Raw genomic sequence first — 22,509 nt, 5'->3', positions numbered from 1 at the left:
GGGTTAATACTAGCTTTGTTTTACTAGCTAGTATTAAGCCAGAGATTCTTAATGTCAGGCAAGTTTAACCCGGCCATTAAGAATCTCCAATAAAGGGTTAAAAAAAGAGACCATACAGAGAAAAAATACTTTAATAGAAATAAATACACAGACACACTTAGAGTCTCCATATTTATTACTCCCTCTCAGCCCTCCACGATCCTGGTCTTCTGTCTTCTTTCTCCTTCAACCCATGCAGCTCTGCTACATCAGACAGCACTGCATGGGAGGAAGACGCTACTGCTCCCGTGCAGTCTAATCACTCAGTGAGTGAGCAGAAGCTGCGGGTTGTAAGCAGTGATGTCACCGCTGCCACCGTTGCAATAGTAATCTGACAGGCGGATTACTATAGCAACGGTGATCTCCGATCACCTGATTCCCGGTGCCGCTATTCACCGGCTGTGGCATCCAGTCCCTGCAAGTGGGGTGACTCTTTAAAGAGTGCCGACATGCAGGAACGGGGAACCAAGCGAGCACCACTTACCGGAGAGATGCACTGACAGGGCCTAGCATGACATCTAGCCATATGACCAGTCTGTAGCCAATGAGATAATAGACACGTGACTGGTCACATGCTATGACGACGTCACGGAAGGTCCTATCATCAGTGCTGGTTACCGGGAGCGCGCAGCGATGATCGGAAGGAAAAGCGGCAGGAGACAGAGTCTGCAGGACGCATCGCGGGGACCTGTAAGTATAATGGCAATGTTTATTAACCGTACGTGTACATGTATAATTTGTTTGTATGTGTTTGTGTTTGCCTGCCATTGTTTTCAATGGGGTTCGAAGGTGTTCGTCGAACGTTCGCCAAACACACCCGCCGTTCGACGAATCGAACCGAACTCGAACACTAGGGGGGTGTCTCATCTCTATACCTGAGTTTCTATTGTATTGTAATCTAAAGGTATAAAAGGCCTTGTGATGTATTATTTGTCAGACAACAGCTTTGACCTCTTGTCTCCTTGCTGCAAGAATGCTTGCTTCAGATGAATTCGTGTCTCTAGAAATAATTTCTCCAACAACTTTGTCTTTCGAGCCAGAACCCTAAGCCTTTCTACCTCCCTGGGTCAAAACTGAAACTATGCAAGGGGCAGTCCAAGACTGCTGATATGAAAGTAATCCAGTTGAATTGCTGTTAAAAAGAGGCAAGTCTCACTGGATGGAAGGAAACGTGACGGGTTCTAAGACTAAGAAGATAATTTCATCAGAACTAAGTTAAGACAATTTCTTGTCTTCAAATGAGCAAATAAGAGTAGCTTTAGAGGCTAGAGAGAAATAGAGTTAACTATATCTTTTATTCCGAGAAGAAAATAAGAGCTATTTCTGGCAACTAGAGTAAAGGGTACTTTACACGCTGCGATATCGTTAATGATAGATCTTCGGGGTCACGTTGTTAGTGACGCACATCCGGTGCCGTTACCGACATCGCAGCGTGTGACACAAATGAGCAACGATCAACAAGCACAAAATCGTTCAAAAACGGTGATCGTTGACACGTCGCTCATTTCCTTAATATCGCTGCAACCACCGGTATGATGTTGTTCGTAATCCCTGCGGCATCACACATCGCTATGTGTGACACCGTAGGAGCGACGAACATCTCCTTACCTGCCTCCACCGGCAATGCGTAAGGAAGCAGGTGGGCGGGATGTTACGTCCCATTCATCCCCGTCCCTCTGCTTCTATTGGCCGTCCGCTTAGTGACGCTGCAGTGACGTCGCTATGACGCTGAACGCACCTCCACCTTGAGGGAGGGATTGTTCGGCAGTCACAGTGACGTCACTGAACAGGTATGTGCATGTGACGCTGCCATTGCGATAGTGTTCGCTACGGCAGCGATCACCACATATCGTTACAACGACGGGGTCGGGTGCTATGGCACGCGACATCGCTAGCAATTGCTAGCATTGTCGCAGCATGTAAAGTACCCCTAAGTCCATAGTTAAACTAACAATAAAGAAATATAATAGGAAAAGAGTATTTTTGTTTGTTTGTCTGTTTGTGCTGTTGGTTTTGTTTATTTTGCTTGTTTTTTGTGATATATGCATATATTGTAATTGTGTTGTTAAATTGTTTAAGGTGAATAAACAGTGTGTCAGTGTATGTCGCATTAACAGTATTTTCGTCATGTATTTAGAGACTGAATAAGTGGGACAGTTTCTCTGGTGAATGCTATATAAACTGACAGACTGATACACCCAATTGTATTGTATCATAATTCACTAAGGGTGATTGAATGTAATTATATGAAACGACTGAGAAAATGTGTGTGTATAAGGAGCAGAACAGTCCCAGATTAATGACACATCCTTGTCGGGCTGTGTGGGAGGAATATAGGCAACCTCCTCAAGGTAGGAGAAATAAGGCTGAGAGACAATTTAGACGTGGAAACTGATAAAGGAACCTTCCATGAAGAAGGGTGTCAAATGAGACTTTGTCTTGAACACACCACTGTCTTGTTGTCTGGCGACTGAATTGAATATGTACTTAGGTATGATGAATAATACTTTTGATCGTCAGAGAGAATGGAAATATAAGAACCTAGACTGTGTTGAGCGATTTGTTATAATTCAGATGCTTTTAATTCTGTTCAGTGTTGTTCTGTGTTGCCTAGTCTGGAAAGACCTACAGAGGGGATATACAACCTTAAAAGTCCCCTAAAAAGAGGGTAGAGTTTATGTATTAATGTCCAAATTGTCTATGTAGTCAAAGGGCCTTGTGAATATACAGTCAAGGCTGCCACTAGGAATTTCAGGGCCCCATACTGGCAAATTTTGGGGCCCCCATAGATCTCCACCCAGGCTCCACCTCAGCTTTGCCTCCACCCTTCAGCCTTCCACAATTACCTGCATCTTGGAAAAACGTGTGTGTGTATGTGTGTGTAAATATACAGTATACTATATACACACACACACACTGTCATGGCCAAAAGTGTTAGCACCCTTCAAGTTGTTCCAAAAAATGAAGTATTTCCATCAAAAAATTAAGGATACACCCCCTGCATTGCCCCTCTCCATAATATAGCCTCTACACTGCCCCTCTCCATGATATCCCTCCCACACTGCCCCATGTATAATATCCTTCACACAGTGCCTCTCTGTATAATATACACACAATGCCCCTGTGTATAATATCGCAACACATGGCTCCTATTTATAATATCTCTCAACACACACTGCTCCTCTGTACAATATCACCACACACACACTGCTCCTCTGTATTATATCCCCCACACACCGCTCCTCCGTATAATATCCCCCACACACACTGCTCCGCTATATAATATTCCCACACACACTGCTCGTCTGTATAATATTCCCACATGCATACTGGTCCTCAGTATAATATCCCCCCACACACGCTGCCACTTTGTATAATATCCCCTACACAGTGCCCTTCTGTGTCATGAATGTCATCCGAGGGCGTGATGGTTTGGAGCTCCCTCTGGTGGTGAGGACTGGGGGTGAAGCTGACTGTGACTCAGCAGGTGTGGGAGTTAATTAAGATTTTGGGAAGCCCAATTGCAGATCAGCCTGGGCTATATAGAAGAGCAGTGTCTGCTGGCTGGGGCCGGTGATAAATGTTTTTCCTCAGTCTCTGAATTGGCTTGGAGTTACATAGATTGAAAAAAGACTTAGGTCCATCTAGTTCAGCCTTCATCCACCAACTCTACATTTTGTCCCTAAGTCACTTATAACCAACAATGTTGTGTGTACTGAGGAAATCATCCAGCCCTTTTTTAAAAGCTGTTATAGTATCAGCCATTAATACCTCTTATGGTAGGGCATTCCACAGTCTGACTGCTTTAACAGTAAAGAACCCTTTCCTATTTAGCTGCCGGAATCGCTTTTCTTCCACTCGCAGTGTATGCCCCCGGGTCCTTAGTATTGTCTTTAGAAGAAATATGTCATGTGCCAGTCCTTTATATTGACCACACATGTATTTATGCATATAAATGAGATCTCCTCTGAGACATCTTTTTTCTAAGCTAAACATATCTAACTTTTTCAACCTCTCATCATATGGGAGGCCTTCTATTCCTTGTAGTAGTCTAGGTGCCCACCTTTGAACTGACTCTAACTTCTGAATGTCCTTTTTAAAATGTGGAGCCCAAAACTGGATCCCATATTCCACATGTGGCCTTACAAGTGATTTATAGAGGGGTAATAATACGTTGGGATCACGGGATCTAATCTCTCTTTTTATACACCCTAAAATCTTGTTTGCTTTAGCAGTTGCTGCTTGACATTGAGTGCTTCTCCTGTTCTGTAGTCCCGAGCTTACTTCCATTTAATGTATACGCAGCTATAGGATTACTCCGTCCTAGCTGCATTACTTTTTCATTTATCAACATTAAATCTCATTTGCCAAGTATCTGCCCATTCTGACATCTTATCCACATCTTTTTGTAATATTGTACTATCAAGGTCAGTTTTTAATATCCTACATAGTTTGGTGTCATCAGCAAAGACTGACACTGTACTATTAATCCCATCCACAAGGTCATTAATAAGGAGATTAAAAAGAATCGGTCCCAGCACAGATCCTTGCGGCATCCCACTGCTGACTATAGCCCATTTAGAGAATGTACCATTTAGAACAACTCTTTGTTTCCTATCTTTTAGCCAATTCCTTACCTGGTTGCATATAGTTTCCCCTAGTCCTTGCTTCTGGAGCTTTAGTATAAGGCTATTATGTGGTACAGTATCAAATGCCTTTGCAAAGTCCAAATAAATTACATCAGCTGCATGACCAATATCCAGATTTGCACTTACCTTCTCATAGAACCCCAACAGGTTGGTTAGACATGACTTATCTTTCATGAATCCATGCTGTCTGTCAGTTATTATTATATTATTTTCTGCAATAGATTTTTGCATGTGATCCCTTAAAATGCCCTCAAAAACTTTGCATACTACTGATGTCAGGTTTACTGGACGGTAGTTGCCTGGATCCACCCTCTTACCTTTCTTAAATATTGGTAACACATCACCAATCCTCCAATCCTGAGGCAACAACCCTGTTACAAGCGAGTCTAAAAAGATGAGATACAGCAGTCTGTCGATTATGAAGCACAATTCCTTCAATATTGGATGAATGCCATCTGGCCTGGGGATTTATCACTGTTTAGTTTACTCAGACGCAGACGTGCTTCTTCTTGTGTCAAATTAATTATATCGGGTGATGAACTTTGATTTTTCACTTGTTGAATGATCCCTGGAACAGTCTGTTCCTTGGTGAACACAGATGAGAAGTGCCTGTTTAATATCTCAGTCTTATGTTTGTCCTCTATAACTAACTTTTTATTATATTTTAAGGGGCCGATACTATCCTTTGTTTTCCTTTTTGCATTGCTGTATTTATAAAAGATTTTGGGATTTATTTTAATGTCCTTGGCAATTTTTGTTTCAGTAGCTAATTTTGCTTGCTTGATTTCTTTTTTGAATTTCCTATTGATATCTTTATACTTCTGAAATGCTATTTCTGTATACTTAGCCTTTAAGATTTTAAACACCCTTTGTTTTTGTTTTATTATGCTTTGTACAGTCTTATTTATCTATAGTGGTTTCTTTTTATTCCTGGACATTTTATTACTATAGGGTATGTTTTTTACAGGACTTTAGTAGTAAATTCTTAAACTTACCCCATTTATGTTCGGTATCCCCAGTTACCATGACATTGTACCAATCTACACATTTAAGCTCTTCCCTTAATTTGTTGAAATCAGCTTTCCTAAAATTCAAGGTTTTAGCATTTCCCCTTTTAAATGTTCTATTGAATATTACATTGAAGCTTACCATATTATGATCGCTTTTGCCCAAGTCTTCCTGGACCTGTAGATCTGAAATTGTATACGGTCTATTTGACAGGACCAGATCTAGCAAATTAACTCCCCTGGACGGTTCATCTACCATCTGAGAGAGATAATTGTCTTGAATTGTAGATAGCAACTTACAGCTTTTAGCACAACCAGTAGATTCTATGTCCCACTGAATGTCTGGATAGTTGAAATCCCCCATAATAAGAACCTGATTATTAACATTAGCTGCCTTTTCAATTTGTTCCAGCATTTTACCCTCTACCTGTTCAGGTATGTTAGGAGGCCTTTAGCAAACTCCAATTAGCAGCTTTCCATTATTCCCCACCCCATGTACATTTACCCATACTGACTCTACATTGTTGCAGATCTCCCCAATGTCATCATTCAACACAAGTTTTAGGTTAGATTTGATAAACATACACACCCCACCACCTTTTTTGTCTTTCCTGTCCTTCCTGAATGTAGTATAACCCTCTATGTTTGTCACCCAGTCATGGCTTTCATCCAGCCAGGTTTCCGTAGTGCCCATCACATCATATTCCATGATGAACATAAGAGTCTCCAATACATTCATTTTGTTTGCAAGACTTCTTGCATTTGCCAGTGGACATTTAATACTATTAACACATTTATTACTCCTAGCCTCCCTACATTGTTGCATGTCCCAGCCCCCCCTAATCATTTATTGACCCCAACCGTTTCACTGTCTCTATCTGCTCTATCTATCCGCTTATTTGCTCCACTACCCTCTCTCCCCCAGATCCTAGTTTAATAGCTCCTTCATCCGTCTGACCATTTTCTCCCCCAGCACTGCTGCACCCTCCCAATTGAGGTGCAGCCCGTCCCTACCATAGAACCTGTAGCCGACTGAGAAGTCGGTCCAGTTCTCCATGAACCGGAACCTTTCCTTCCTGCACCAATTTCTAAGCCACGTATTTATCTCCCTAAGCTTCCGCCCTCTGTCTTTCTAGTGACGCTCGTGGCACCGGTAGTATTTCTGGAAATACCACCTTGGAGGTCCTGGACTTCAACTTATCTCCTAGTTCCCTGTAATCATTTTTAAGGACCTTCCACCTGCCTCTAACTTTGTCATTAGTACCAATGTGCACCATGACCGCTGGGTTTTCCCCAGCCCCACCCAGCAATCGGTCTATCCGATCCGCAATATGCCAAACCCGAGCACTCAGCAGACAACACACTGTTCGGCATTCACGGTCTTGGCGACAGATGACCCTGTCTGTCCGCCTAATTATACAGTCCCCTACCACCAACATCTGTCTGGCCTTTTCTGCACTCCTATTTCCCTCCTTCCTACAGCAGTCGTTTTCCTGGTTGCTAGGAGGAACGTCCTGCTGTAGCATTCCTCCCTGGGCCTGCATTCCTAATATCAGCCAAACAGGCATATTTACTAGGTTGTGCCAGATCAAGACTAGGCTGCTTGACACTTTTCATCTTACCTCTTCTTCTAACTGTTACCCAGCTACCTACCTCTGGGTCCTGATCTTCCTCAGCTCCACCCTCCTCCATATCACTGGCCCCAACCAGAGAATGCTCAGTGAGTTCTAAACTCCTCTCCAGGTTTGCAATGCCCCTGCGTGTTGAAAGCTGCAAATTTAGATCAGTTACCTGGGCTTCCAAATATGCAACATGCTTGCATCGAGTGCAGACATATTCAGCCTCGAACGGCTGTTCAAGGCTTGCATACATCTCACAAGACACACACCTGGTCGCATTGTTCATGGAGCCCCTATTAAATGAGGATGAACAGTACAGAAAAAAAGTAGAAAAACAAAGAAAAAACAATGAGAAACTTATAAGGATAACTTCAAACTATTCTCGTGTGTCAAACTATAATCTTGTGCTTAAGCCAAGCAGTTTGTCCTTCCATTTATCCTGTGCCTGTACCATTCCAAATAAGTTGCAAGTTCTTTGCTTTATTGCCTGATCCACACATAAGGGTGTTTGTATTTCTTTTCATTTTGCTTAAAGTCTGTTTTCTTGCAGGAAATTAATTGTGTTTCTGTTTTGCTGACCATGGGGGTTCCCCCTCTGCAAGGCCCACTGCAAGAAAAGGGAGATTCTGCCTGTTCTACTTGATTATTTGCACTTTTGTATTTTTGTTGTTTTTTGGTATTTTGTTTCTCCCATTATTTACAAGAGTACCTCATATAGTGGGGTAGAGAGAGACCGTGTGGTCTCAGGGTTTTGTAGATCAGGAGATTGGTATTTTTCCGCAGGGTTTTGCACTGACCACAATCAGTTTTCTTACCTTTCCTGTTGTATCTAGGAAGTCGGGCCTCGCCTTTGCTAATCTATATTTCCTATCTGTGTATTATGTTTTCTTACATGACCGTTGGCTTTATATGTGGGGGGCTTGCTATTCCTTTGGGGACTATTCTGAGGCAAGATAGGTTTCCTCATTTCTATCTGTGAGGTGTAGTAAGTTTCTTCAGCTGTGACGAGGCGTCTAGGTGTGTTTAGGAACGCTCCACAACTACTTCCAGTGTGGTTTGACAGATAGAGGATTGAGGTCAGCTTAGGTTCCAAATACTCTTGTGTTTTTCTAATGATGGGATTTTTGTGACCATCCATGGTGACCAGATCATAACACCTCTGTATAATATCCCTCAAGTACGCTATCCCTTTGTACACTATCCCTCCACACAAGCTTCCCCTTTTTATATATATATTCTTACACACAGTGTCCCTCAGTTTACAATTCCCTAACACACACATTGCCCTTCTGTATAATGTCCTACTCCTGGTATATATGTCCCCCTCCTGGTCCCTTCCTGGTATGTATGTTTCATCCTGGTTTATTGTCCCCTTCCTAGCTTATTTGTTATCCTTCTGGTGTATATGTCCCCATCCTGGGACACTCCTGGTATATATATATATATATATATACATATATACAGTGCCTACAAGTAGTATTCAATCCCCTGCAGATTTAGCAGGTTTACACATTCGGAATTAACTTGGCATTGTGACATTTGGACTGTAGATCAGCCTGGAAGTGTGAAATGCACTGCAGCAAAAAAGAATGTTATTTATTTTTTTATTTTTTTTTTTAAATTGTGAAAAGTTTATTCAGAGGGTCATTTATTATTCAACCCCTCAAACCACAAGAATTCTGTTTGGTTCTCCTAAAGTACTAAGAAGTATTTCAGGCACAAAGAACAATGAGCTTCACATGTTTGGATTAATTATCTCTTTTTCCATCCTTTTCTGACTAATTAAGAGTCTCCCCAAACTTGTGAACAGCACTCACATTTGGTCAACATGGGAAAGACAAAGGAGCATTCTAAGGCCATCAGAGACAAGATTGTGGAGGGTCACAAGGCTGGCAAGGGGTACAAAACCCTTTTCAAGGAGTTGGGCCTACCTGTCTCCACTGTTGGGAGCATCATCCGGAAGTGGAAGGCTTATGGAACTACTGTTAGCCTTCCACGGCCTGGACAGCCTTTGAAAGTTTCCACCTGTGCCGAGGCCAGGCTTGTCCGAAAAGTCAAGGCTAACCCAAGGACAACAAGGAAGGAGCTCCGGGAAGATCTCATGGCAGTGGGGACATTGGTTTCAGTCAATACCATAAGTAACGTACTCCACCGCAATGGTCTCCGTTCCAGACGAGCCCGTAAGGTACCTTTACTTTCAAAGCGTCATGTCAAGGCTCGTCTACAGTTTGCTCATGATCACTTGGAGGACTCTGAGACAGACTGGTTCAAGGTTCTCTGGTCTGATGAGACCAAGATTGAGATCTTTGGTGCCAACCACACACGTGACATTTGGAGACTGGATGGCACTGCATACGACCCCAAGAATACCATCCCTACAGTCAAGCATGGTGGTGGCAGCATCATGCTGTGGGGCTGTTTCTCAGCCAAGGGGCCTGGCCATCTGGTCCGCATCCATGGGAAGATGGATAGCACGGCCTACCTGGAGATTTTGGCCAAGAACTTCCACTCCTCCATCAAGGATCTTAAGATGGGTCGTCATTTCATCTCCAACAAGACAACGACCCAAAGCACACAGCCAAGAAAACCAAGGCCTGGTTCAAGAGGGAAAAAATCAAGGTGTTGCAGTGGCCTAGTCAGTCTCCTGACCTTAACCCAATAGAAAACTTGTGGAAGGAGCTCAAGATTAAAGTCCACATGAGACACCCGAAGAACCTAGATAACTTGGAGAAGATCTGCATGGAGGAGTGAGCCAAGATAACTCCAGAGACCTGTGCCGGCCTGATCAGGTCTTATAAAAGACGATTATTAGCTGTAATTGCAAACAAGGGTTATTCCACAAAATATTAAACCTAGGGGTTGAATAATAATTGACCCACACTTTTATGTTGAAAATTTATTAAAATTTAACTGAGCAACATAACTTGTTGGTTTGTAAGATTTATGCATCTGTTCATAAATCCTGCTCTTGTTTGAAGTTTGCAGGCTCTAACTTATTTGCATCTTCTCAAACCTGCTAAATCTGCAGGGGGTTGAATACTACTTGTAGGCACTGTATATATATATATATATATATATATATATATATATATATATATATATGTCCCCATCCTGGTTATTTGTTCCATACTGGTATATATATCCGATCCTGGGCCCATCCTGGTATGTATATCCCCCCCTCCAGTTCACATTCTGCTATATATGTCCCCTTTCTGGTTTTTGTCCCCTTCCTGGTATATATGTCCTTCTTTTTGTATATACGTCCCCTTCCAGGGTCCCTACTGGAACAGTGAATGTGTATGAGGGATAATGGGCACACCCGGAAGTAGGGTTACGGCCATGCGGAGACTGATATGTATGTTCTGCCTTAACCATTTTGCTTCCTCTTTTTTACAGTGAGTTCCGTGGCCAATCACAGCCATGCCAACACTTGACATGGCTGTGATGGGGCTGGAAGTGGATGGTTTCTGCAATAGTGTAAACACGAACAGTTACCGAACAAAGCCGAATTTTGCCAATTTTTGAGAAAAGTGTTTGTGAATCTGATCCCGACCCAAATGAGCCGATGCTCATGCCGAATTTGAGATTGGAGGACTGTTTTCAAACACGCTCCCTCATCTCTACGTTCCAATTCTGTGGCAGCTGCAAGCTGCTATATTAAGGTTGGGAAGGGCCCATAACTATGGGCCTCCCCAGCCTCAGAATACCAGCCTCCAGCTGTCTGCTTTATCTTGGCTGGGTATCAAAATTGGGGGACCTCACAATGTTTTTTGTTTTTTTTTTATTATTTTTTAAATATTTTTTTTAAAAAAATGCATGGGGCCCCTCATATTCTCATACACAGCCAAGATAACGCACACAGCTGGGGGCGGCGGCCTGCTTTATCTCAGCAGGCATCAAGACACGGGGGACCCTGCATCTTTTTTCCAATGATTTATTTATTTTTATAATCTACTATGGTCACCCAGATAGCTAGTGTGAGGGCAACCAATCACAGACGCCAGCACAGAGGGTGGGCGGGGGAAACAGGACTGCAAGCAATCACAAACGTTGTTACAGAGGGTGGGTGGGGAAGCAGTGCATATTCATGAACTTTAAGGATTGAACCAGAAAGCAGTGTGACAGATGCGGGAACTCGGTAAGTGTAATTCTCCTGCTTTAATCCCCATAACACTCTGACATTATTTACAGAAACCACCTGTGTGTCAGAAATGCATCCAGGCATCTTCCTCATGCTTATCTCATTCAGTTTCAGCACTTTTCCATCCATTGCAGTATTTTTACAGCCCTCCCAATACTACTTCCAAGGTCCTCCGGAAAATTATTCGAGTTTCTCATTGACTTGCAGTAGGTTCGTTATTTGTTACAAATACACGAATAATAGAAAATATTTGGCACGAAGAATCCAAACATGAATATTTGACTATTTTCCCATCTCTTCTTGTGATGTATTTTTTGACACACAACAAGCTTTGACCTCTTGTCTCTTTGCTACAAGAATAAAAAACGGTTTGCTTCAGATGAATTTTTGCTTTACTTTTCTAACAATGTGCTATAGGGTTTATCTATAATCTTAGGAATTATGATAATCCCTGTGCACAGAAATAGCCACCTACCATTAGTGCCTGCAACCATAGTCCAACAGTGAGACTTCATGCAAGAGAATTATTTACTTTTATTATTTGAAACTCTTCTTAACAGTTTAAAGAGACTAAGAAGAAGGTAGTTTAATGCTGATACATACATGAGTATTTGCCCGAGCACCTCTCAAGTATGAAAGCAGATCCCCACCATCCATTAATTCCAGGATAATGTATTGAGGTTCATTATGAAGGCAGACACCGAGCAGCTTTAGGATATTAGAATGCTGAAACTGGCTGTGCAAAAAAAATAAAAGGAAATATAAGTAGTATAAAACCTCTCTTCTACCTAAAAGATGCAACCAAAACTGAGACCCAGGTGGAAAAAGAGATTTTTGATCTTCTTTGTTCATCCACAATTTTGCTTTGTGCCTGTCAGAATATTTCGCTTGGACAGAATTGTTAGGGCTGCAGTCGATCAGCATCCGGCCATTGACTGCAACACGACAGTGTTTACATCAGGAAACCAGCAAGGAACACAGGGCAATGAAGGGCACTTTACACGCTGCGATATCGGTACCGATATCGCTAGCGAGCGTACCCGCCCCATCAGTTGTGCGACATGGGAAAATTGCTGCCTGTGGCGCACAACATCGCTAACACCCATCACACGTACTTACCTGCCCTGCGACGTCGCTCTGGCCGGCGAACCGCCTCCTTTCTAAGGGGGCGGTTCGTGCAGCGTCACTGCGACGTCACACTGCAGACGTCCAATAGCAGAGAAGGGGCGGAGATGAGCGGCCGGAACATGCCGCCCACCTCCTTCCTTCCTCATTGCCGGTGAACGCAGGTAAGGAGATGTTTGTCGCTCCTGTGGTGTCACACATAGCGATGCAGCAGCAACGATATTTGGAAAAGGAGCGACGTGTCAACGAGCAACGATTATTCACGTTTTTGTGCTCGTTGATCGTCGCTCCTTGGTGTCACATGCTGCGATGTCACTAACAGTGCCGGATGTGCGTCACTAACGACGTGACCCAGACGATATATCGTTACCGATATCGCAGCGTGTAAAGTACCCTTGAGAGTGTGGAGAAGCTGAAACTGACCTTTTTTAATTTATGTAGCACCCTGTGGTCATTAATAAGGAGTTGTCCAATAATGACAGTTTTTTGTGTATATTAATGATATTGATGAATACTACAAACATGAGATTCCCACTATGTTTATGAAGCCCCAGCTACACTTTTTACGACATAATCGCCTTTGTCAGAAAAAGTGAATGAGCCTCAGAAGAACTTTTATTTTACTATTAATTCAGTGAAAATAGCATATGTTATGTTTTATGCAAGATAAGATTTTATACCTCATCAAATGTGCTTCCTTCAGAAATTCCACTTTTTCTTGGTCTGTTGCATCACTTTTCAAAGTCTGTTCAAAATAAATTATTAAATACATCCACACATCAACCAAAATTATAAAAATGCACAGAAAAATGTGTCTTGATTTGAATAATATAGATAGCAATGTTGGTAATATAGAAGGACGATCACTAATTTTACTTATTGCTAGTAGCATCAAATTTGTGTCTTTGTAAGCTATGGCTCTGACATCTACAGTGGTGTGAAAAGGTGTTTTCCCCCTTCCTGATTTCTTATTCTTTTGCATGTTTGTCACACTAAGGCCCTGTGCGCACATTGCGTTTTTACCCGCCTTTTTTTTTGCGTTTTTGCTGCAGAAATTTCTTGAGAAAATGGTTGTAACCTTTCTGCAGACAATTCCCAGCAAAACCTATGGGAATTGCGTTTTTTTTCTCAAGAACATTCTTTCTGCAGAATTTCTTGAGAAAAAGAATGAGCATGTCACTTCTTTTCTGCGTTTTTTCCCATAGATAATGGTAAAAAAACACAGGAACCAACCTGCGGGGAAAAAAAGCATCAAAAACGCTGAAAAAAGCAGGTAAAAACGTATGCGTTTTTCGGTGCATAATTGGTGCATTTTTTGAACGCAAGTGCATTAATCTTTCAGACTCTCAAGAAATTTCTTGAGAAAAATCCTTTTTCTAGTGCGCACAGGGCCTAATTAAATGTTTCAAATCACCAAAAAAAATGTAAATATTAGACAAAGATAACACATGTAAAGACAAAATGCAGTTTATAAATGAAGATCTTTATTATTAATGGAAAAATAAATCCATTCATACAGGGTGCTGTGTGAAAAAGTGACTGCCCCTCCCCCCCTTAAAACATAAATTAACTGTGGTTTATCACATCTTTGGGAAGCTAAGTTCAATATCCTTAACCTCCCCCAGGCCTGATTACTGCCACACTTGTTCTCAATCAAGAAATCACTTAAATAGGACCAGCCTGACAAAGTGAAGTAGACCAATAGATCCTCAAAAGCTTGACATCATATTGTGATCCAAAGAAATTCAGGAACAAATGAGAAACAACGTAATTTAGGTCTATTAATCTAAAAAAGGTAGTAAAGCCATTTTTAAAGCTTTGACACGCCAGCAAACCACAGTGAGAGCCACAATTGACAAATGCCGAAAATATGGAACAATGGTGAATCTTCCCAGGAGTGGCCAGCAGACCAAAATTACCCCAAGAGTGCAGCGATGACTCATCAAAGAGGTCACAAAACACCCCACAACAACATCTAAATAACCGCAAGCCTCACTTGCCTCAGTTAAGGCGAAGTGTTCTTTACGCCACCATTATAAAGAGACTTTGGAGTGTTCTAGTCAAATTCCTGACCTTTTTCTGATTGAGATTTTCTGGAATGACTGTAAAAAGGCAGTTCATGTACGGAAACCCTTCAATGTAGCTGAATTACAACAATTCTACAAAGATCCTCAAGAGCATTGAAAAAACTCATTTCCAGTCATTGAAAACACTTGATTGCAGTTGTTGCTGCTAAGGGTGGCCCAACCAGGGCAATCACTTTTTCACACAGGGCCCTGTCAGTTTGGATTACTTTTCCCCATTATAATAAATACCTTAATTTATCAAGTGCATTTTGTGTTTACTTGTGTTATCTTTGTCTAATATTTAAATTTGTTTGGTGATCTGAAGCATTTAAGTGTCACAAACAGCAAAAAAATAAGAAATCAGGAAGGGGGCAAACACTTTTTTCTCACCACTGTACTGTATATGATATTAGTATATTGGGAATTTTGATATAATGTCCCTATTCAATAAATTGCAACATTTTAAAATCATTCTTCTCCCTTGAATGAGCTGATTGCTCTCCATTCATTGAGAAATTATGAACACTAGTTCATAGCACATACTGTAGTTAATAGGGTATCTAATGTTCATTTTTTTAACATTCTATAATTCCATGCTTGTGTTCTATACAGTGTGTCCAATCATATCCTGTCCACCTCCATTAACTTGAGAACAGCGCAGCTATAATCATAGAAGTTGTGTCTAGGTATAGTAAAGTAGCCATGAGCTATGCAATGAAACCACCTATAGTGCCACCTGGTGGAAAACAACGGAGTTAGCATTTTTATCTTGAAAACGGAACGAGATAGAGAAAAAAGTGAATTAAAAAATTGTAGGGCATCATCAATTCAATACGAATCGACAGCTTGCATACAGAAATGCTATGATATGAAACCCATGACTCCCCCAAAACATTGAATGCTGGTCACGCATATGGCACTCATTTAACTTTGATGCTCAAAGTGGCTACCGTCAGTTGCAATGCACATCTGGACTCTGTACAGCATACTGTATCTTGCTGCACGTTGTGCAATATGGTAGGTGACAGGTTTGCATAAGCATCTGGGATACGTTGTCGTAGCTCCTGCAATGTTGGTGGAGGGGTCGCATACACCTGCTGTTTGATGTGACCTCACAGAAAGAAGTCCAATGGGGCCAGGTCAGGTGTGCGTGGAGGCCACTCCACGCAGCCACCATACCCAATGACTTGTAGGAAGGTCTCCATGAGGTATCGCTTCACATCCGCAGCCTTGTGAGTTTTACACATTCTAATCATAGCATTTCTTTATGCAAGGTGTCGATTCATATTGAATTGATGATGCCCTACCACTTTGCAATTTACTTTTTTTCTCTATCTCGTTCCATTTTTGAGATCAAAATGCTAACTCCGTTGTTTTCCACCAGGTGGCGCTATAGGTGGTTTCATTGCATAGTGCATGGCTACTTTACTATACCTAGACACCACTTCTATGCCTATAGCTGCCGCCATTCTCAAGTTAATGGCGGTGGACAGGATATGGGTGAACACACTGTATAAATAATTATGTGGCATACCTGCCAATATCAACCTTTTCTTATATAATTTAAACTTTAACTTAGACATTTTCTTAAAATGTGTGTGGAATGGTTGACTGATACAGTGGAACAGAAAATGTTTAAGCTCTTAATTAAGTTGTGCAACCTACAACCAGCTTTGCAATTAAGGTTACCTTCACAGCAACGTTCTGACTTCCAGTTCCAGGACCAAGTATATTCTTAGCAATGCCTTGATATACTTCTCCAAATGCACCACTTCCCAAGAAAACACAGAGTTCTAAATCCTCTCGAGGAAAACTGGGCAAGTTTTCCATTTCCCGTTTTGTTGGCAGAGTACTGCGAACACAAGATTGGGTGTAGGTTATACAATTGACAATTATTGTTGTGATTCACACCATACTTGCTCCAGTCTTTGTTCACTGGCTGCAGTGGTAACATCACAACTACACAGAATGTATGTGACCACTGCAGCCAGTCACTAGGCTCAGCAGCTCATACTCTCTACATTGACATCACTGCTGACCCCAGTTATAGGCCACATAAGTGCAAAATTTTGAAAAATATGCTCACCGATACTAGTTTGATATTTATACTCAGCAGTCTTGAAAACCGCAGAGGAAACTAGTCAGATTCAGAAATCAAATATAAAAATAGAAAAAGTGCTGCTGGACTTATATTAAAAAAATATGACTCCTTTATATAATTATATCATTTTAATTAAATTTCCATATGCGTGTCAGGGAAAAACAGTAACAAATGACCGTTTATTCTGCATATAGAATGAAGATTAAATAAAGGATCCATATTTTTTTATAATAATGCAGCAGGACATTTTCTTTTTTCATATGTCATGCATAGTGGACACTCTGCAGCAAAAAAGGCAAAGCTATAGTGCACAAAAAAAAAATTAAGATTATGTATTTTATATACTAATCAATAGAAAGAGTTACTTTTTTATGTACTTCAATGGGTTACTTTAATAAAGAAAATACTTATTCCTAAACTTGATGAGCACATAATCACAAATAAACTGAGTACTGTAGTCAAAACTTTCAGATGTGGTGCTTACCTTACAGCATAGCATGCATTAGCTAAACCAACAGCATTTGACAAACCACGCAGTTTGCTGAGTTCCTTATCTTCATGTATGATATCTGTGATTTCCTTGCTGTTGTTGCATTTATTCTGTTTTTGCTTTAATCTCTTATAAAAAACTAAAAAATAAATAAAAAGCATTAAAAGTCCACAATATGACTTTCAGGCAAAGTAAATTTACATTTGATACCCCAAGTGCTCAATACTCACCAAAAGCAGTCAACAGCAGAAGAACAAGGAGTATACCCAAGATGGAACCTACAATAACCCCCACATCATCAAAAGATCTGTCCTCTGAAAAAAAAAAAAAGATTATCAATTCTTTCATATATAAGAGTTAATTTATTATCAGTAGTGATGTGCGGACCCGTAATGTAAAAGTCCGGATTTGAGTGGTTTCAAAAGTACCCAGGCCAGGAATTTTCAGGGAATTCCGGCTAATGATCAGGGTCCGGCACTCGAGTAATACGAAAAAATGAAGAAAAAAAAAATAAACCAATCAGCGCTTCATGCTTACCGAGTCACCGGCGCGTCTGTAACTGCTCATTAACCTCATGCATATGCACTGCTTTTCCCACCCATCGACGTCTGTGATTGATTGCAGTCAGATGCTGAGTTACAGCATGTCTGATGCTTCCAATCACAGACGCTGCCTGCAGGTCTATATCGTACAGTAAAAATAAATAAATAAACAATTGGGGTAGGGTCCCCCCATATTAGAATACCCAGCACAGATAAAGCACACGACTACAGGCTGCAGCGCTCAGACATGCACTTATCTTGGCTGTGTATAAAAATAAGAGGAACCGCATGCGTTTTTGTTATTTTTTGTTCATTATTTACATAAATAATTTAAAAAATGATGTGCAGTCCCCCCCAATTTTGATACCCAGCCATGATAAAACCGGACAGATGGGGGTTGGTATTCTCAGGCTGGGTAGACACATGGTTATTAGGAGCCCCCAGCCTAAAAATAGCTGCCTGCAGCTACCTAAGATTGCTGCATCTTTTTATCATGCTGATGTACTTGCCCTTCTTGCTGAAGAGGTTAAGGACCCTTTCCATGCTCGCTGAGAATTCTCTTAGTCTTCAGCTGCAGCTTGTTATTAATTTTCCCGTCCGGTATATCTAACCTCCTCTGGCTTCCCTCCATGCGGGATATAGTTCATACTATAACTGACCCCGTTGAAAGAGCTCATCCTTGTTGAGCGGATGTGTTTGTTACAATTGCAGCAGTGAAGCTTACTACTGGAAAACTTTTGGAGAGGGTCTACACTTGTTTTCCTTGTCTGTGTTGTCTGTGTGTTCCACTTGCACTCCTGTCCCTTTATGCTCCTGAGGGAGGTGGGACATTGAGATGAGTTGTAGCTAGGAGTATAGGAGATATGGCATCTTCATCATTAGGAGTAATCTTAGGGACAGAGATAGCCTAGGGACCCCTAGCCTGAGGGTCAGTGCAGGTACATACTTGTCCCTGCTTCCTACCATCATTATCGTGACACTCAACATGTAAAAAATTTTAGGTACTATATATATCATTGCCTACATGTTTTTAGATTTCAATCAATTGTTTATCTTCTGTATGATATCTTAACTATTCATTATTCAGTATAAGATAATAATGTGTCAACAAATCATGCACACTTCTGCTGCATTAATTCTCTATGATAACTGAGATAAACCAGTGTTTGCCTGGTGTCCAGCACTTCCATTTAGGCCGGGGCCACACGGGGACTTATGCGATCCTCGCATGACACTCGGTTCATGCTGGTAGCAACAGCAGGAGCCGAGTGTCATGCGAGTGTCACTGCAACTGAGGTCCGATCATGTGATCGGACCTCAGCTGCGGGGGACGGGCCAACACTGAGGAGGGGCGGGCCAGTACTGAGGAGGGGAGGGCCAGCACTGAGGAGGGGTGGGCCAGTGCTGAGGAGGGGCAGGCTGGCAAGGAGGAGTAGAGGGAGGGATTTATCACCCTCTCTCCTCCATTGTTGGCTATTGCCATTCTCGCACTGCACTCGCGGTACACAGGTATACTGCGAGTGCAGTGCGATCTTTCTCTCGCCCCATACAATTGAATGGGTGCGAAAGAAAGAATCTCGGATTACAATCGCAGCATGCTGCAATTGTTTTCTCGGTCCGATTAGGGCTGAGAAAATAATCGCTTATGGGTGCTGGGACATAGGTTAATATTGGTCAGAGTGGAATGCGATGTTTTATCGCATTCCACTAGGTCAGATTTTCATGTCATGTGGCTTAGGCCTTAGAATGAATGGTCAGGAGAAACTGTGGAGGAAAAAAGCGCAAAATAGGGTCTTATCTGGTGGATGAGGGGATATACGTGAAGGGACAGGTACTCACCTGTTTCAGTTGTGACAAGCACAACTCCTATGCGAGCATGTAGGCAGATTATGCAGTAGGGGTCAGCAGCAGCCCCGATGGAGAAATGGAGATTACAGGATGGGTGAGAGAAAACGGGTTAAATGCTGCGCTAGAAAAACCACGAATCCAAGAGATGCGATGAAATCCTTTCCTTTATTGGCACGAGTCAACGCGTTTCGAAGGCATAGCCGCCTTCTTCATCAGGACAAGACCGTACAAGAAAGAACAGCATCAGTTGCTGTTCTTTCTTGTACTGTCTTGTCCTGATGAAGAAGGCGGCTATGCCTTCGAAACGTGCGATAATTTTTCTAGCGCAGCATTTAACCCGTTTTCTCTCACCCATCCTGTAACTTAGAATGAATGGAGCAGAGATGCACATGAATGATTACTACTCTATTCACATGGGAAGAGCGCTAGTTCTTGCAATTAGTAGAGGTCCCAGCAGTTGGCTCAGAAGCGATTAGGAAATTTCAATCTGCAGGCCATATTTTACTAAGTTATAATGGCGGCACGGTGGCTCAGTGGTTAGCACTGCAGTCTTGCAGCGCTGGGGTCCTGGGTTCAAATCCCACCAAGGACACTATTTGCAAGGAGTTTGTATGTTCTCCCCGTGTTTGCGTGGGTTTCCTCCGGGTTCTCCAGTTTCCTCCCACACTCCAAAGACATACAGATAGGGACTCTAGATTGTGAGCCCCAATGGGGACAGTGTTGCCAATGTATGCACTGTGGAATTAATAGCGCTATATAAATTAATAAAATTATTATTATTAAGGTTCGGCAGCTGGCAAAATAACTAATTATGTTTGCATTTCTATTTTTTGGGAAATCAGGAAATACAGCCATACTAAGGCTAGTTTCACACTTGCGCTATTTTGACGCAAACGTAATCCGTCACTAATGTAGTACAGTTCATTTATTTACAGTGGAAGCCCGTTACTATGGCGCGTGTGTGTGTCATGCAGTACCCGCTTGTGTCCACACGATGTCGCGCTTCCACTGTAAATAAATGAACTGTACTACATTAGTGACGGATTCCGTTTGCGTCAAAATAGCGCAAGTGTGAGTGAGCCCTTACTGTTACTATTAGCTTCTCAGAAGCTGACAATTAACTGTCATGTTATAAGCAAGTACTGCAGTAAACTAAAGAAATGCAGCTGACGTATCACATTATCTGATTACAAAAACAGAAAATGAAACTGCTCTCTTGAAATGATCCTATACTGTACAGTGCCAGTGCTTTCCTATAAAATATAGTTAATTTTTCTGTTTCTTCACATCAGTAAATAAAGATTATCTCACAATATCCCTTCAATGTAAATGAATGCACCTCTCTTGGCCTCAGTAGCTGGTAAGCCTTGTAACAAAGACTGTCTTTTCTAGATAAGGAGATTAGCTTGATGTATCATTATCTGATGGCTGATTTGTAATAACTTTGCTCCATCCATGATTAATCAAGCTGACTTCTTTATCCTATGACTTCTCACACATGGCTAGAAGAATTATATATTTTTTTGTGTGTATACATGGGTAAATCCTGAGCTATCACTGAATTTTAACATCAGCATTGGTGTATTTGCTTATACAAGTCATCCATGTTGCTCCATAGTGATGTATTCCAGCCCTGTGAGACTTTTAGGGGGTACAGGGACAGATGTATTCCAGCGCTGTGAGCCTATGAGTAGTGATGGGCGAACCTGAACTGTAAGTTCGGGGTCCGTACCAAACACATAGTGTTCTTGCACACAGTCCCGAACACGGGTTTTCCTGGGAAACCCGTATTACAGATCGGGTCCAGTTCGGGTCCAGGGGCTGTAAAAAAAAGCACATTATTAAAAAACATTATGATTACACTTACCGGTAAGTATAATGACTATATTCTTTATTTTACAGCCCCACCCCCGCCCCAACCCATAACTGTAAAGTCCAAGCTCAGGGTTCGGACGCAAGTTCCTGTTACCTCCGGCCTCGAACTTTACAAAAAGTTCAGGCAAGGCTCCTGAACATCGGGGGGTTCACTCATCACTACCTATGAGGGGTACAGGGACATGTTACATCACTGTGGCTAATGTGTGCTTGGTCAAGGAGTCACCGTTGAATGCTCAAGCCTGTCTGGTGAACTTACACAGTCAGACATCTACTGCTGTCTTGCAACTCCAGTTACCTTTCTAAGCATCTGATAGACCTAAAAAAGGCTTTCTTGCCTAGAGACAAAGGCCTTTCCTTCATTAGACTAATTAAGAGTTCAGTTATCAAAGCCTGGGTACAACAGCAGCTAGGTCAGCATGCTCAGTGTGCCACTCTCACTTGAAGATAACATGGCCTGCTCTGCACTTGACTGGTCCTGCTACAGCACAATTAATTCCCAGTATACCAAAAAGGCTGTACATCCAGCTATTCTGCTATGTCCATGTACTTATATACGGTATGTTATCCCTGAATGCTATTAAAGCAATGTAAGGAAATAAATTCCTTACCTGAGAATAAAGGCGACAAAACACATTAGGCTAACATCAAGCTGAACCTCCAGATATCTATGAGTTCACTTGACAGTTTAATGTTTATAGCGGCCCGCTAATCTCCCCTGACAAATGGATCTTTGGAATATAAAAATTCAGCATGTACATATACGGACTGCTCATCATTTTGCTTAGAGGAATCGGGGGAAATAAATGCCAGCCAAATGAATGGTCAATTAGTCACCAGAAGAGATGAGCGAGCAGTAAAATGCTCGGGTGCTCGATGCTCGGTCGAGCATTTTGAAATGCCCGGGTGCTCGACGCAAGCACCAAGCCCAATGTTAGCCTATGGGATACCCGAGTATTTTTCCGGCAGCACCCCCGGCGGTCTGGAGAAACCTCAAAAATGTCACA

The 22,509-nt window shown here is 41.9% G+C and overlaps 1 protein-coding gene across 1 annotated transcript in view; it reads right to left on the bottom strand.

Moving 5' to 3' along the window:
- ROS1 (ROS proto-oncogene 1, receptor tyrosine kinase) overlaps positions 1-22,509 on the bottom strand; it is a 480,047-nt gene that overhangs the window by 107,122 nt on the left and 350,416 nt on the right. The window contains exons 32-36 of the mRNA XM_075340023.1: positions 17,468-17,551; positions 17,232-17,376; positions 16,336-16,498; positions 13,261-13,325; positions 12,059-12,191 (exon numbers count right to left, since the gene is read on the bottom strand). Of these exons, the coding sequence (XP_075196138.1) occupies positions 12,059-12,191; positions 13,261-13,325; positions 16,336-16,498; positions 17,232-17,376; positions 17,468-17,551 (590 nt within the window). The remainder of the gene's footprint in view (positions 1-12,058; positions 12,192-13,260; positions 13,326-16,335; positions 16,499-17,231; positions 17,377-17,467; positions 17,552-22,509) is intronic.

The sequence above is a fragment of the Anomaloglossus baeobatrachus genome, chromosome 3, assembly GCF_048569485.1.
Source record: "Anomaloglossus baeobatrachus isolate aAnoBae1 chromosome 3, aAnoBae1.hap1, whole genome shotgun sequence".
In the NCBI taxonomy this organism is placed as follows: Eukaryota; Metazoa; Chordata; class Amphibia; order Anura; family Aromobatidae; genus Anomaloglossus; species Anomaloglossus baeobatrachus.
The sequence above is the reverse complement of the archived record's forward strand: the minus strand, read 5'-3'. Positions and strand labels throughout refer to the sequence as shown.